Source organism: Pocillopora verrucosa, chromosome 12 (assembly GCF_036669915.1).
Source record: "Pocillopora verrucosa isolate sample1 chromosome 12, ASM3666991v2, whole genome shotgun sequence".
Lineage (NCBI taxonomy): Eukaryota > Metazoa > Cnidaria > Anthozoa > Scleractinia > Pocilloporidae > Pocillopora > Pocillopora verrucosa.
Window position 1 is genome coordinate 7,213,679 of NC_089323.1, and position 16,508 is coordinate 7,230,186.

Sequence of the window (16,508 nt, forward strand, 5' to 3'; positions counted from 1 at the left end):
CCATTAGTGAGAGTTGTATCGACGTCATCATTGTGGATGTTTACCTACTATTTTGCAATAACCTGATGATCACACATCTCAGAATCGCAGATCACGGATCACTGACACCGTCTTACCAACATCCCAGAGAGAAAATCCGCGTAATAATTCAGGTCGTAGCAAGGCGGACAAGTTTTTAAAGCTCATCAGACAAATTTCGTGACGATGAATCAAATACTTGCATCACTAACAAGCGTAGTATTATCTTCAATGTTAACGGGTAAGTGTCTGTGTTCATTTCGATCATTCTTAAGAGCAAACACGTCATTAAATGTTTAGATATGAAGGAGTGGGAAATTTTTTCCTAATCGTACTATGATTTGAAAAATCGGCAATACTTCTTCATTTCGCGTGATCCGAGATCAATTTGTTAGTATTTATTCAGTTGTTCACTCATTACAGACTTGCATGCAAATGAGTGAAATGTGATTGCTTGTAATTTGAGGAGTAATGTGTGCTAAAATCGTGTTTGAGTCCTAATTACTGCTCACCTTAATCTGAGGATTTATTTGTGTTCGTTAAATAAAAAGGGATTCCCTACAGTGGCTTCAACTTCGATGAAGTGGGCTACAACGTGATATTTGATATAGCTAAGACTCTGTTATGCTGTCGCTAGGAACCGATTTGTTTTGAATTGTATTTGTTAATTAAGCCCCAACACCTAGGTTAAGGATTTTTAGCTCGTCACGTAGTTTTCTCACAAGGCCTTTTTTGATTGCTCTACCAGCTAGAGAACTCTCATGATCTTTTCTCGCCCCAAGTTCGTTTCTTTCCCAACTTGGGCGTTAAAAATTTAACTAACCTTTAACATGTAATCGTGTAAACTTAAACCGCCAAAGGAACAATCTACATTACAATAGGCAGAAATTTAAGTAATATAATAATTGACTTAATCGCATACTAAGAGATAAGAAATTTTAGTTTTTGGATTTCGATGGTTTTCGGTAACAAACAAAGGGAGAAAGGTCCCTCCGAATTATGGGACCATAAACCTTGTTTAACAGGAGTGTGCGTTTTGTTTCTTCTCTCCTAAATAATTTCAATGCGCCAGTAAGATTGAATCAAATCATTTCAGAATGTTACTTTTGATACAAACGATTGTTTTCAAAACAATCCAGTGTTCAGAAATGGGGCGAACAATTATTATAGTGTTTATTACAGCAGGTCCAGAAGGGTTTTCATTTAATTTCGCTCTAAGCTTTGATCCTTTCCGCAGGATTTATTCGGTGTAGTAAAAAGTTATTAGGACCCTCGGTAAATCTTCCAAATCTTTTCAAAATTGACTAAGCCTTGAGTTCGATTCCTTTAATGAACTTATTATTTTTCTCTGTTCCACGCTGGTGACAATAAGTGTTTTTTGTGTCTTGCCGCGAGCGTGGGATAAAGCAAAAATTCTGAGTTCCCATGAGAAACCTCCGTTTGGATTCTGCGCTTCCACCACTGAACCACAAAAACTTAATGGCAACCTCGATCACTACCAGGTTCTACGTGTTTCACCTGCAGTATCTGTTGGGCTGCCTGTGGCTGCCACTGTGAGAAATATTATGGTAAAGGTTTTGGTTAGAAGAGAGCCCTGTGTGCGTGAAAAGAACTGAGAGTTATTATAATTGTCTTTCATGCGGTTAAAATGTGCGAATAAAACAGCGTTACATCACCATTTTATAGAGGGTTAGAACACTGTTTGCCTGTCTGGATTTAGTATCTTTAGGTACCACGAACAGTTCCTGGGAACATCACATTCGAGAAGATTTGCTCGAGAATTATGACCGCAAGGTCCGTCCAGTTTTGAAAGGAAAAAAAGTGGTGGAGGTCTCCTTTGCCTTGAGAGTTAGCAGATTGGTGAAAGTGGTAAGAATTAAATGGTCCTCTTACTCTATCCCAAAAATCGCGCATAATCTCTTCCTATATCCTTGAAGCAGATTGTATTTTTGAACTCGGACGATTAATTGCAAATTTACCCGAGAAATGGTAAACGAATTCACTTCAATGTTGTTGTTTATCTCGACATCCTTCACGCTATCACGTGCCACTCCGCAAAAAATATTATCAAGTGACATTATTTTGCATAAATTAGAGTGACGTCACAGAACACTATTAGTGTCAGGTTTGCGTAGACGTTCCCTCGCTTCCGTTACACCTTGGGGCGGAGGGTACGGCTACACTTACAATAGTTGGATCAATATCAGTATCTGGGCAACTGCCCACTTACGCCTCCCCTAAGTTAGGGGAGGGGTAGGTGGGCAGTTGCCCAGATACTGATATTGATCCCAATAGTTTTAGTGTGTTGTTAAATTAAATGGAAAACTAGTGCAATTTCTAATAACAATTAAATACTTATTGACTGAGTGGGAGTCGTTGGGTAAATATTTTGCTCTAGGTCATGACGTCAGTGCACCTCTTTTCCTTCGAGTCAAAACAAGTTTCTAAAACGTTGGCGTACAACAATGATTTTTGTTTCTTCTCGGTTCATCGAAGTCATCATTAAATATCTTTTGGGAAACTCGCGCAAGTTCGACTCCGTCACTGCAGGATTGAGGAATAAAATTAATCATGTGTTGTTGTTATTTTGCAGGATAATCAAGAACAACTCGTAGTTTTGGACACCTGGGTTATTCAGGTAACCACTAAACTGCCCTCCCTCTCACTCAACCTTAAAGTTTGATTCTTTTCGCTGTTGTCATGTGGTAGAGGCTGCAACTGATTTTACATACAGCCTCATCGTCAGGTGTTTTCCACTCGGTCAAACCTGGATCCTACTGTAAGCCGTGACATCGGGAGTGATTCTCTTAGGGCACAACCCTTTGATGACTTTTTCGTTTATATCTTTCCCAGACCTCTTGCAGATGCAGCTACAGTGAATTTTCATGGAAAATTTACGGTTTCAAGAGGGTCTCAATGATGTAATGGCTTTTATGGCTAAAGGTTAAAATTCTGGCCATTTCACGACTAATAATGAATATTTTCCGTCGTTTTTAACACGAATTTTTTTCGGTTAACTTTATTACGACTATTGGTTACAATTTGTCAATTTTTTCGCCTAAAGGGTTTATTTTATGGTCGTTTTATGACTATCGACTAAGCCAACTGAGACATTCGATCTTTTAAAAGCGTGCTCAGTCTATGATATGCAATGCTCTGGGAAAATTTGATTATGACCTCTGCGTTTTTAAAAGTATCAGTTGATAGAGAAGAGGCTTGCCCGTTCACTCTCTTTTTTTTAAGGGGGGGGGGGGTTGAGGGTGGTTGGAGAGTATGGGGGAAGTTTGGAGGTAATAAGTACTTGATTGCTCAGCGTGCCCTATTTGGTTTTCCTGAAAATATTGAACGCTGGTATTTACCTGAGTGATAGAAATTTGACAGAACCATTTGGCAAATACTTTGCCAACTTTGAAATATTTCTTGTCATTTTCAGAATTGGAATAACGAATTTCTTACGTGGAATGCAAGTCAATATGATGACGTGGATCGGGTGCACTTCGATCCCAGTGAAATCTGGGTCCCGGACTTAGCCTTGTTTAACAAGTAAGTATTATTGTGAACAAATCTCAGCTTTTTTTTCAACTCTGTAAAGTTCATGCCCAATTGATGCTTGATCTCCTTTGTGGGATTCGTGTTTTAAGACATCCTTTTTCGACTCAACAGAGTAAAGGAGTTTCCTGAACGTTTTGAGTCTCAATCGTGACCTCTTCTGATATAATTTGCTGAATCCACTAAACATTCGGGCAATTGAAATAAGAGCTTCTTGTTTAAAATCTTAAGGATATTTTTCGTGTGGGTTAGGTTTTTAGGTTTTTGTTTTTTGAACACTTAACTGGAAAAATAAACATGACTATTGCGGTCAGCGGTTATTGCTTACAACAATATCGGAAAAAAATCGGGAAAGACAAATTGTGGAAATAAAGAGCTTATTTTTCTTGCAACTGCAATGAAGGAGGGTAGAGGGAGGCGACTCAAGATGCAGTTGGCATTAAATAACCTCGCTGAAAGGAGGAGACGAGTTTTGAATTCGGCTTGCCTTCAATTATTGCTCATTTCCCAAAGGAACATCACCGTTCCTCGGCGCACACAACTTGTTTTGCAACAAAGTGGCGGGAAAAGCGGGAAATATACGTCCCTCTTGCTTCGAGCGCACGAAATATACATGCCTGAGGTGTGTGAACTACTTCTGTATGCCGCCAGCCAGTAGTTCTTTTTTAGCCGGCGGCAAGTACGAACTGGACGAGAAATTTTGGTAAGCAATAACCGCTGACCGCAGAGAGTCATGTTCACTTTTCCAATTAAGTTTGACTTCATTAGGTTCGACGTTTGAATCAACTGCCGAACTTAATTATTTAGATCGACTCAAATTGGTGTTGGGTTCGGCATATGTAAAGTTCGACGTTTGAACCGGACCTAATTTCTTCCTACAATATCATCCCTGAATCACACATCAAGGTCACGAGATTATTGAACAAATTCTTCTTGTCAGAGCTTTAGAAAATGTATAGAGAACAGCATGGAGAATACGCATACTGATGTTGGGATGTGAAGGGTTAACATCGTCTCTCGTTTATATTTAGTGGCGATGATAGAATCAACTTGGCTGGGGGAACTAGTAAGTTCGTCACCGATGTCGCTGTGGATAGCAAAGGAAGATGTGTTTGGAGCGGACCAGCTACATTTAAAGTGAACTGCGAGATGAGGATTAATGACTGGCCTTTTGACGAACAAACTTGTCAACTGGCATTTGGTTCGTACACATATGGAAAGAACCTGTTGAAGATTAGACTTTTCAAGGACAATAGACAGTTTTCAAGTAAGGAGTTACCTGGTTTAAGTATCACTTTTTTTCTCTGGTGCTGGCCGGTGTTGCTCATGGGCGAGGCAAAAGATTATCTTTACCAAGCCCCCTCTTCAATAAACGCTCCTTGCTAATAAGGTCCCCTCTCCTCAGTCAAAAGAACCTCTTTCATAAGCCAACCCCTCTCTCTTAACCCTTGAATTCCTAAGATCTCATTAATAATTCTCCTTACTGTCTGCTATACAGTTCTTGTGATGATAGTTTGGAGAATTTGGTATTGGATCAACTAATAATCCCCTAATTGATATTTTTCTTATTTTCATCACTTGTCTGCTTGATATTGTATTGATAATGTATGGAGAAATTCTTTCTTGGTCACTTATGGGAGTTAAAGGGTTAAAGCCCCTCTCAAATAAGCCCTCCCTTGTAGCAAGACCCTCAGAGAAGCCCCTTATCTAATGATTCCCCACTCTCTAATAAGCTCCCCTCTCTTTAGTAAAACAGCTTCTTTAACAAGTCCCCCTCTCTAAGCCCCCTCTCCAAAAAGCCCCCTTTCTATCAAGCCCCCCACTCTAATAAGCCCCTTCCCTAACTAGCAATTTCTTTATTAAGTCCCTTTTCTAAAACGCCCTCTCTCTCAAATAGGCCCCCTTTAGTAGAAGCCACCTCCCTATTTACGTAATTTTAGTCTATCCAGGATCATTTTAACACCAAGCCTCATGCTGATGTCTGATCAACCCTTATTATATCTTACATAAAGACAGTTTCCATATTCCTGCCGCTGGCATATTAGTGATCATTAGTTCTCCTCTTCTCTAACCACCCTCTTCAGTTACTCAAGATTAACCATATGACCCCTGAGAGTGATTAACATCTAATTTCTCCTCATGATATCACCTCTGACTCAAATATTAGGGTATCGAGAATACAAGAAATGATCATCAACTTGAGAAGCTTTTGGTTGTGAAACATATATATTCTCCTTGTTAGCACCTCAGGAAATGTATACAGAACAGTATGGAGAATATGCATACTGGTGTTAGGGTGTAAAGGGTTAATGATTTTTTTATTATTATTTTCCAGCTCGCTTTGTAAGAAACGGAGATTGGGACATAACAAACATCACACCTAGCTTAAACGAAACTGACCACGGTAACTGTTGTCCGTTCAAATTCAGCGAAGTGGTGTACACTCTGACGATGAAACGCAAATATCTTTACTACATGTTCTACGTATTTATTCCCTCGGTTCTACTGACGATCCTGGCGCTCAGCAGCTTCCTGATCCATGTTGAAAGCGGCGAACGCATCGGTTTTGTCACAACTATTCTGTTGGCAATGACTGTGTTTCTGCTCTTCATTCCGTCTTTCCTTCCAGTTACCTCGGAGGGCCTCCCAGTCTTAGGAGTGAACCTTCAGGCCACTATGATCTTAATAGCTGTGATCCTTTTCGCAAACATCTTTGTCCTAAGAGTATACTTCTTGGAAGGAACGCCGCCTACATGGGTCGAAAAATTTTGCAACTTCTTCAGCCTTAAGAAGGGTCCAGAGGTAAGGAGCCTCACCTCTTCACGCCCCAGTAGTGTTTATCCTTCAGCCGCGAAGTCCCTCGCAACAACGGCTGGTATTGAGTTGAATGACTTCAGTAGAGGAAGCTCGCCATTGGTTAAACCGTCCCTAGTCCCAGAATTCACGTGGCGGCGGGTGTCAATGAAATTGGATCAAGTGTTTTTTGTGGTCTTCATTATTATTTCGTCAATTACGTACGCAGTAACATTCGCAACTTAAAGAGTCAGTATCCTTACGTTTTATTTAACAAAGAAATTCCTCTTGGCTGCGAGTCTGTTCAGTTTATGGAACCAAAGGGGGAAAGAGAGGAAATTATAAAAATACATACAGAACCTTATAGGAAGATCAAATAAATTTCCTCGTGACAAAACCAAAATCCTTCACCATAAAGTGATACAAACTGATGTAAAAAAGGAAAGCGCTTTTTTTAACATGAATAAATCTACCTTAACTAACTTTTCTCTTGAGAAACCTCTTTTGAATAATAATCACCTTAAAACAGTTTTCCCCTCCTCTTTTAGTCCGCAGCTCGAAATCCTCGGTCGCGTTTTTGTCTCATTCCGCCTTTCTCCCCTGTTATGATTCTGAAACGTTCTAGATCTTCAACATCTGATATCTAATATATTTATTTTCATACAACTAATGTCCTGTGATAATTCCTTCAAATAAAATTCACCAGTAATTTGAATTAAAGAGTTCAATGTATTACCTATGGCGACCGAAATACGTTTTTTCTTTTCAACAGAAAAACAAGGTCTCATTATTAATTCTAGTTCGTTCCCTTTTTCGAGTGTTCAGCATGCTTTGTATAAGAGGGTGTCCTTTCTTCTCAGGTGTTAGAACGGTAGTACTCATTTTAAATGGCAGTGATATGAATATATAATCAGGACCTGCTAACACTTTTTATTAACATAACTTTCAACTGAGTAAACAAACTAAAATCACATGTACAACAGTCTGATTTCCGACGAAAAAGCAATACTTTTTATACCATTCTGATTGGACACTTCTCTTGAAATCAGAACTCTCCAGGAAAAGATTTCATTAATTAGAGCAAGCTTTGAATATTTTTCAGTTTAATCGAATACTTCTTAGATCCCGGTGAACAGATCTGATAATCGACTGTTAGGGAAACCATTTTAATGAAAATCTATTCCCACCGGATGTTGATCTCACAGAGATGAAAATTATTTCAGTCTTTCATTTTGTCCTCAATTATATAATACATTGATAACAAGGCTCTTCATTGATTTTTGTTTTAATTTATGGTGTTTTCTCGCTCTTGCTGTCTTCTGTCCTTTCCTCAGACTAGTTGACAAAAATTCCCATTCATCAGTTTCTTTTCTTACACTGAGTAAATAAGAAATTATACCCTTTCAAATTCAAATTATAATTACATGAGCTTATGATTTGGTAACCGTATTTATTTTGCGGCCCAACAATAAAACAGCGGAACATTTAATTTTCCTATGTAAATAAAAGTCTTTTCTTTCTCTAAATTACAATCACGAAGACTACGTGTTGTTGTGTCTTGCTTTGGTTACCAAGTTAATTACCCACTTGAGCGATCTGGGCGCCATCATGCAAAGCACGTTTCTGGAGCTCAGTGACATTTCGACGTCAATGCTTACATTATCAGATTATCTAATCCTAACTACACCTAACTTCTCCGAAAATAGCGAACCGTGGAACATTAAATTAACAGAAACATTGCCTTATTTGAGAGAAACTAGCTACTTGACGCCTGATTTGCGACCATCGTATCGTGTATCGCCAGGGCAATTTAATTCGTTCATATTTATTCTGCGAAAAAACAAATGCCCAAATAAGTTATTCAAAATCCTTGACGTAACGTCAAGATCTTTGTTTGGTATTGAAAAAGAAGTTAATTTGCACAACAATTTAGCCACTAACGCGATTATAATGTCAGAAGTCCGTGTGCTAAATTCAGTTCAGCTCTTGAAAAACATCCATCATTGACGCGGTAACACCAGAATCTCCACCGGAAATTTTAAAAGGAAATCCGCGCCCAGATGTTTTATTACCTCGTAGTATGGTTTTTGGAAGGACTTTGTGTTAGAGGTAAGTACTTTAGAGTAATTTCTTTTTCATTATATATTCCTCTCTGTGTATTCAGCAGTATATGGTTGAAACTTTACGTTCCGCATATTTTGTGCATGGATCTCTTTCCGTAAGGTTCATGCCATAATTACTTAAATGTCAACCTGGAAAACTGTAAAATTTGTAATTTTGATTCACTTACCATTTTTAACCGCTGCAACAGAAATCAAATTGCACTATGGTACTTCTTCCGATATTTTTTCTCACGTAAAATCAAAGCATTCGTTCAAAATTTCAACCGAACTCGCTCATACCGGTCAATACTAAGAAATCGCTTTTTCGTAAATCGAGTGGTGGAAAATTTCTGGTTTCTCACTTCGATTCGACAGACTAACGGTCGGTACCGCCGTACAGCTTTCATCATTACGGTATATCAGCTTTTATCACCTTCAATTTCAGTAATAATCAACGAAATGCATGTTTTACTTAATCGACAACGTGTTACAAACAATTCCTTAAATCTACTCCTTTAGAGATAGAACCAGGAATCAATCATTAATGAAGTTAGCTTTGCTTTTGTAGTGCCTCTGCTAGCTATAGTACACAGCTCTAGAAACGAAAGTGACTCTTGTATATTAAACATATCGATTTATTTTGCCAGTCTTTTGTATTAGTTACCAGTCATCAGTTTCTTAGCGCTTGATTCTTTTTTCTGCTGCTAGTGTTTTTACCTCAATTAATATTTAAAGCAATCATTTAAAAAACTGGCCAGTAGTTTTAAATTCGCCTCTTTGTAACGTTTATCGTATGAATTTGTTGATTTGGCTTTTAGTAAGCGTGAAGAAGCAACTAATAAAAAAACTTTTTTCGTTTATATATGTTTTGCTTTTTATATTCTGATATATCAATTTTTAGCCCGCTGATGTTGAGAATTCGAGTTGTCACCTCGCACTTTGATTGTCTCTGAGCGTGCTACATGGAGTAAGCCAGATAACGATTTACAATTCGGAGTGGGGGGGGGGGGGGAGAGGGGGAAGGGATATTCTGTTGTACCCGTAAATAAAAAATTGCGCCTTTGTGCGGCGGCAAACCGTGTTTGACCTCGAGACTTCTTATTTGTAATCGGGTGAGGTAAGAATAGGGGTCTGAGATTTTTCTTTCTTTCTTTATAATTTTTTAATGAGAGGCGCAATTTTTTGTAGAAATAATGTTGAAAACAAATGAATATTTATAAAGGAAAAGCTGAGGTATTCCAGAAGTACGGGGATTGGAAAAATCCCTTCTTATATCAACTCAGGTTTTGGAAAAATTCGAATTTCGTTGAATTTATAATAATAAAAAAGGGGGAGGACATTATACCTTCAACTCAATGGAAATTATTGTACTTTTATCGCCTGAAAAATGACTTGTCATTGAAGATCGTTCGATCATATTAGTGTAAAAAGTCTCAAAGAATATCATTAAAAGCGTCTCGTGAATGGTGAACACCTGGTTTGCTTTACAGTGGATTTACAGCTAATTTACTTGATTTACTTGACAACTTGAATTGTTTCACTAAATTTTTATAAGCAATTAGTATCTAGGTACTACTTGACGTTATCAATGTTTACATCACCTTATGTATCTAAATATAAATTTAATGGGTTGGAAAAAATTTGACCACTTAAGCAAATGCGAGACGTATTCAAGGGAAAATCGAGAAATTATTTCTCGTGTTTATATTCCTTTGTCTATACGCTAATAGGGTTGAAAAAAATTCGTAGACCCTCGACAGTACTGTGTTCCGGGTTTGTCCAATTTCGAGAATTCTCCCAACACTTGTCTCAGTGAAGACGGGAAAAGAAATTTATCCCTTCAATTCTATGCAGCATTTCTCAAATATTAGCGCGAACGTAAACATTAAGCGACTGATGAGAACGCCTGAAATATCTCAAACTGTTATATACCTAGAATTTCACTCGAAAAAAAGACTGGTTGGTTCTTGGTCACGTGCCCCTGATCAAATTCAAATGTATTCCGATACAATTGCGCAGTTGTTGCCCGCGCATCGAATACAAAAGCACATGATTGTTTAAGGGAAAGGCTAAATATATATCAAAGCATTTAATGTATGGTCCCGAGGGAAACTAGTTAGTTTTGATTTCCCTCGAGTCCTGATGTTCCCCTTGACTCCGTCTCGGGAAACATCAGGACTCTCAGGAAAACAAAACTGTTTCCCTCAGGACCATACATTAAGTGTATGTAGTTCCATTACACAGTTGTAAATTTCGAGAAATTATTATCATCATTATCGCTAATACTGGTTATTGTTATTATCATTACTATTATTGTTATTATCACTATTATTATTATTATTATTATTCAGCATTTCTTCTTTTTTTCCCTTTTTTCAAGTTCAAGATTTATGCCGGAAAAAACAATGTTGGTGATTATGCTGTGATACCTTAATAGTATTTAATTTCGCTTTTTTTCCGCATTTGTAAAAAAATCCTCGTGAAATTTGAACACGCGAAATCTAATCCCCAATAAAAAATTCAAATCACAGAAAAAAATCAATATGCAAAAGCAACAACATATACCGGATGTGTATCGACAAATACAGAAACTATAAACTGACTGGTGAGCTCTATTTTAAATCTTTAGTTGTAAAATGACGTTAATATGCAAAGATTTTGTAAATGGATTAGGGAATGTAGTAATAAACTTCACCTGGGTCGCTAGATTTGTACCAATTTCTTAGAACATCTTTGTGTGCAGTGCGCAGTCGTCAAACTTAATAAATCGCGAAATTTTTTCTTTGAAATCGCTATTGAAATCGTGAAAATAAATCTCGTAAAACACTTTCTCACTCAAATTGCGATATTAGGTATCCGCGAAATTAAGTACTTATCATGTTTATGTATGTCAAAAACACTCTTTTTAGTAATTGAGGTTTAGATCTTAACACAGTCCCACTTTGTTATTGCTGTTGTTGTTATCATCATCATTATTATTAATATTATTTTTAGTATTATAATTTTAATTGCATAATTGTTGTTTTTATCATTATTATTCTGTTGTATGCTGATTTAAGTTCCCCTCTCCATCAAGGCGTTTTAGGATCATCAAATGCCTCATTGGAACATCAAATCCGCAGCGCCCTGCTTGATAACTATGACATGAATGTCAGGCCAGTAATAGGGAAAAAAGCCGTAGAAGTGGCGTTTGGTATGAAGATTAGCAGACTCGTAAAAGTGGTGAGCTCACTAGAATGTCTTTTGTTCTCCTGAACCACCAGCTTCATTGTAGACTGGCTACCAATTACATACTACAGAGATTTCAAGATTATTTTTCTACGCGCGCCTCAAAGCAGTAAATGGTATGCGTCTGATTATGTGCTTCAAAGCAGTACATTGCATAGCATCTGATTATAATTTTAAGATTATAAGTTTTAAAATTCCTTCCAACTACGGTCTAATCAGAAACTTCTCCTAATGGCACCAAGAAACAAGCCTTGATTAGGGTTGTGTCTACAGTTCTACCTCCATTAAGGGCAAGGGCTTTCGTCGCTGCAGCCTCGTATCTCTGGAATAATCTACCAAGTGACATCACTGGCAAATTTTCAAATTTTCAGTATAATCTCAAAACTTATCTTTTTAGTCGAGCTTTTAAATTGCTGTCCCAGTAATGTAGTTTTTTTTCTCTTCTTAAGGGAATTATTAAGTTCTGTTAATAGCTATCTCTTTCAAACTGTATATCAATTTTATATTAGTTAGCCATCGTTATTTCCTGTGAAGGGTATTTGATGTACTGTATCAAAAACGAGTGCGAGGGTTTCATCAGGATTCCAAACGCGAGAGAACTGATGAAAGCACGAGGCCCGCAGGCAGAGTGCTTTTACTGTTTTCGAGTGTTTGGGAACCCTGATGAAACCCAATGCACGAGTATTTGAAATAGCTTTTCAATTGCGCCCAGGAATAGAATAAAATGGAAATATTCACGAATTTTTCACATGTTGTCGGTAAGTTTGTTGTTACGCAATATAATTTCTAATTATTATCATTATTATCATTATTATCATCATCATTATTATAAGTACTATTACTATCATCATCATTATTATCTTAAGAAGTGTGAGAGAGAGTGGGGGTAATGTTTACAATTTATTTCTTTCGTTTCAATTTCTCATTTTGCAGGACACAAAAGAACAAATTGTGATTTTGGACACTTGGGTGATACAGGTTAGTTCAAACTCATCAAGTTTTGCCGATATTCAATTTCAGCGAAATTGCAGAAAAATCAGTAAATGTCGAAAGGACAAGCCTTCATTGAAGGCGTCTCATTGCTAATACGCGTCTTCGATTCAGACAGTCTCCTCTTCATTGTGCTCCATATCCAACATGAAAATAAAAATAATGGTAATCACTACAGAACTCTTTGAACTCTTTATAATCAACCACCTTCGTCCTCGTTAAATTTCAAAGTTACACTGAATTGGGAAACTAATCATTGACTTTTTTTCTGGCGCAAGAAGAGCAAACTAATGCAATCTCGGACTAGTTTCGACGCTGAATTGATAATTCAGTAATTTAGCGTTATCAACTAAGTCGATAATGTAAATTGGCCACCGTCAGAGCGACTGCTCTTCGCTTCGCTCTGACGAAGGGCTCATGCTCGAAACGTCAGCTTTGAAACTCCTTACGGTGGCCAATTTACGCTATCAACTCAGTTGATAATACTCAATTACCCTGCTATACTCTTCCACCGACGCAGCACCACAGTTTCTTTGGAAACTTACCCCCTTGAGAATTGAGTGTTAAGAATGTGTGTATCGATCATCTTAATACAGAAGTAAGAGATGAAAAAACCTATGCTGCTTACACTTTTCTTTTAAATTTATTTTGATTGATCTTTCAGAGGTGGAAAAATGAATTTCTCGTTTGGGACTCGAAAGCCTTTGGAGATGTAGAGCGTGTGCAGTTTCTCCCGAGTGAGATCTGGGTACCAGATATCTCCCTTTACAACAAGTGAGTGATGGCAAGTCTTTGTAACAAAATTAGGGAAACAAAACAATTATGAATCAACATTAATCAACACGTAATTAATCTTAGAAAGCGGTGCTACTCGCAAAATAGCATCTTTGCAACTATAGCAGTTTTTAACAAAATGTCGGCAAGTATGTTTAAAATAAGTCTTAAATACTCCGGAGAAATTCTTAAATCTTACCTTTACAGTAACATTTTAACCTAAAATGTTTTCTCTTTTTCAACTTAAGCGGAGACGATAGTACAACTCTGGCTGGAGGAAGAGGGAAATTTGTCACTGAAGTTTCTGTAGACAACAAAGGGAACTGTGTGTGGAGTGGGCCTGCTACATTCAAAGCGAACTGTGACTTACAAATCATCAGTTGGCCGTTTGACAACCAGACATGTGAATTGGGCTTTGGTTCATATACATACGGAGATGACAGATTGAATATTAAACTGTTTGTAGACACATCTGGTGAATTTACCAGTAAGTATCTTGATTGCCGATGCCTGGATGGGTTTGTGAACAAATGGCCTGTCACTTTTTATGTATAGGGTCGTCTAAAGAGAATATAGTATTATATTAACTATTAATCCCCTCATTGATATTTTTCTTTATTATCATCACTTTTCTGCTTGATATTGTATTAATATTGTAAGGAGAAATTCTGTCTTGGTCACTCATGGTTGTTTAAGGGTTAACGCTACACTGAGTGATTCAGTCCATCAACAACTTTAAAGTCAAAAGCCGATTTCTACTGTCTAGAACGAGAAGAAAAAAAATTACTAGAGTACTGTAAAAATTTATATTTGAAATTATGACTATGTACGTTTTGAGATTCTAAAGAAGCACCTAACCTCTTCAGAATTAACCAACTACGCCATGATGTTTACTCCTTAGCAATCTAGCCGTTTTCCTTTCACGTGCCATAACTTTACTCCTTTTTTCCCCCTCACTCGGCGAACTCTTTGAAAAAAATATTACAGACAACATCAAGGGCGGATACATTGGGAGGGTCCAGGGGTCCGCACTCCCCTTCCACGCTACCATTATCATTGAGTTCCTACATAATTAGAGGGTTTCCTTTACTTGCAGGTCGCTTCGTTACAAGTGGTGACTGGAGTATAATGAATATAACAAAAAGAATCACTAAGACAAGTCACGGCGACTGTTGTCCATTTGACTTCAGCGAAGTTGTTTACAGTTTGAAAATGTCTCGGAAGCCTTTATTTCATGTGTTTTACCTCACTATTCCAAGCACGCTGCTTTTGACTCTGACGCTGACATCATTTTTCATTCCTGTGGAGAGTGGGGAAAGAATTGGCTTTGTCACTACCATGCTTCTCGCCATGACGGTGTTCTTGCTGCTTATTCCATCTTTCCTCCCGGAAACATCAGATGGCGTCCCAATCCTCGGCATAAGTTTGCAGGCCACGTCGATCATCATAGCTTTGGTCCTGTTTGGTAACATCTTCGTCCTTAAGGTTTTCTTCACGAATGGTACTCCACCTCAATGGGTGCGCAACCTCTGCTTGTGTTGGAGGAGGAAAGGAAAAGTTTCCAAACGAGTTGATGTGAACGGCTCAGACGAGTACCCAATCCCTTCTGTGAACTCTCCCCCATCCCTGAATGCCATAGAACTGTCCACCACATCCACAAGAGCCACCACATCACATGGATGGGAGGAGAAGGAAGAGCAAATAACATGGCAAAAAGTGTCATCTAAACTGGATCATTTCTTTTTTACGTTTTTCGTGATCATTAGCGCGATTACCCTTTGCACAGTCTACTTGGTAAATCAATAAAGAATGTAAAAGTTTTGACCGAGAACTACCCAGAGCTAATGCTGATAACTTTCATATTTTTAGAAATCTATCTTCGTTTCCTTCTAGTAATCCTATATTTGTTATAATGTGATACCTCTGAATTGCCCGAAAGGAGCCATATCCTCGCCTCGTTTTCACGTTGTGATAGGGATTTGGCCTTAAGGCCCATTTGTATGGTCTCAGGTTTCCAAGGCACCTTCCCCTCGCATTACGTTGGCTTAGCTGACTTTTAACTCATTTCTTTGAAAAATTTCAACGAACAATTTGCATAAAAATGGTGAGCTCGTTTCTAAGGGGCGTACAACTCGTGAGAGCGCGCTAAGGTAACCTCGTCAGGCGGGACGACTTTTTCGGATCAATGACATTATCTGAGCAACTTACCCTTCCCCTAAACCAACAACAGTCAACTGATAACAAGTTAGGGTTAATGTTGGGTAAGGGAAAGGGTAGGAGCGCAGTTGCTCAGATATTGACACGAATCCACTTTTTCTCATATAAACTCTTCGGTTCGCCTTCTCGAGACGTCACAGTTCAAAAAAAAAATGCAAAAAGAAAAATTCAATTTTAACAACTGCAAGCGTTTCGATTGCTCACAGTCGCGGGAACGGAGTGATAATCTCTGCCAGCGGCTCCTGAATTTTATTTCTTCCTGGAATAATTTCACATGACAAACCTACAACGTCGACAACGTCGTGGTTCCATTTTTTACGAGATTTTTAGGGTTAACCAAAGTAGTGCACCTGGACCTGATCCTGATAAACAACAAAGGTTTGGTGCAAGCGATTGAACGCGCTCTAAACTTTGTACATAGCACGTACTTTTCCTGGCAGTTCATTGACGAACAACATTCACTGACTGATTAAGTTTTGTAGCAACACGTGTGTCTGATGGCAAAACTCCAAGTAATAATCCTTTTAGCCTATGGTGTCATAAACGGTCTCTTTATGTATTATCCGTGGTTGATTATGGTCTTAACTCTCGTTACCAATGTACTTTCAAGTGTATAAAGATTATGGAGAGAATATCAATGCTTATCAATGTTGGAGAGAAAAAGGGCTCAAAAAGTTATCGCAACAGTCATCCCGTTAAAAGTAGACGATGGCGGGAAATTACTAATTTATACAACTTGTATATAGGAATCCTAAACAGGGTACTTTTTTGTAGGTAATTTGGTGTTAGATAAAAACGTAAATTGGCCACTGTAAAGAGTAAAAAAGCTGACGTTTC

At 38.0% G+C, this 16,508-nt stretch overlaps 2 protein-coding genes across 3 annotated transcripts; both read left to right on the plus strand.

Annotated features, from left to right (window-relative positions):
• Nucleotides 1-22: 22 nt before the first annotated feature.
• Nucleotides 23-6,964, plus strand: LOC131790084 (neuronal acetylcholine receptor subunit alpha-7). The gene is made up of 6 exons (XM_059107265.2): nt 23-259; nt 1,739-1,887; nt 2,612-2,656; nt 3,452-3,561; nt 4,599-4,834; nt 5,903-6,964. The coding sequence occupies exons 1-6, from the start codon at nt 205-207 to the stop codon at nt 6,604-6,606; spliced, it is 1,299 nt and encodes a 432-aa protein (XP_058963248.2). The 5' UTR covers nt 23-204; the 3' UTR covers nt 6,607-6,964.
• A 1,361-nt stretch (nt 6,965-8,325) lies between these two features.
• LOC131790085 (neuronal acetylcholine receptor subunit alpha-7) lies at nt 8,326-16,303 on the plus strand. 2 transcript variants are annotated; one of them, XM_059107266.2, is made up of 6 exons: nt 8,326-8,469; nt 11,539-11,684; nt 12,624-12,668; nt 13,345-13,454; nt 13,703-13,941; nt 14,551-16,303. In XM_059107266.2, exons 1-6 carry the CDS (start codon nt 8,421-8,423, stop codon nt 15,258-15,260), a joined length of 1,299 nt encoding a protein of 432 aa, XP_058963249.2. In that variant the 5' UTR covers nt 8,326-8,420; the 3' UTR covers nt 15,261-16,303. The 2 variants fall into 2 exon arrangements, with proteins under 2 accessions (XP_058963249.2, XP_058963250.2); XM_059107267.2 differs by lacking the exon at nt 8,326-8,469 and having other exon boundaries at nt 11,669-11,806.
• Nucleotides 16,304-16,508: the final 205 nt, after the last annotated feature.

What these genes read in the sequence shown, in the direction of transcription:
- LOC131790085 (XM_059107266.2), top strand. Translation starts at nt 8,421, where the DNA reads ATGTTTTATTACCTCGTAGTATGGTTTTTGGAAGGACTTTGTGTTAGA. An exon ending in TGGACACTTGGGTGATACAG is followed by an intron (nt 12,669 to 13,344) that starts GTTAGTTCAAAC and finishes TTGATCTTTCAG; the next exon opens with AGGTGGAAAAATGAATTTCT. An exon ending in GATATCTCCCTTTACAACAA is followed by an intron (nt 13,455 to 13,702) that starts GTGAGTGATGGC and finishes TTTCAACTTAAG; the next exon opens with CGGAGACGATAGTACAACTC.
- LOC131790084 (XM_059107265.2), top strand. Translation starts at nt 205, where the DNA reads ATGAATCAAATACTTGCATCACTAACAAGCGTAGTATTATCTTCAATG. An exon ending in TTAGCAGATTGGTGAAAGTG is followed by an intron (nt 1,888 to 2,611) that starts GTAAGAATTAAA and finishes GTTATTTTGCAG; the next exon opens with GATAATCAAGAACAACTCGT. An exon ending in GACTTAGCCTTGTTTAACAA is followed by an intron (nt 3,562 to 4,598) that starts GTAAGTATTATT and finishes GTTTATATTTAG; the next exon opens with TGGCGATGATAGAATCAACT.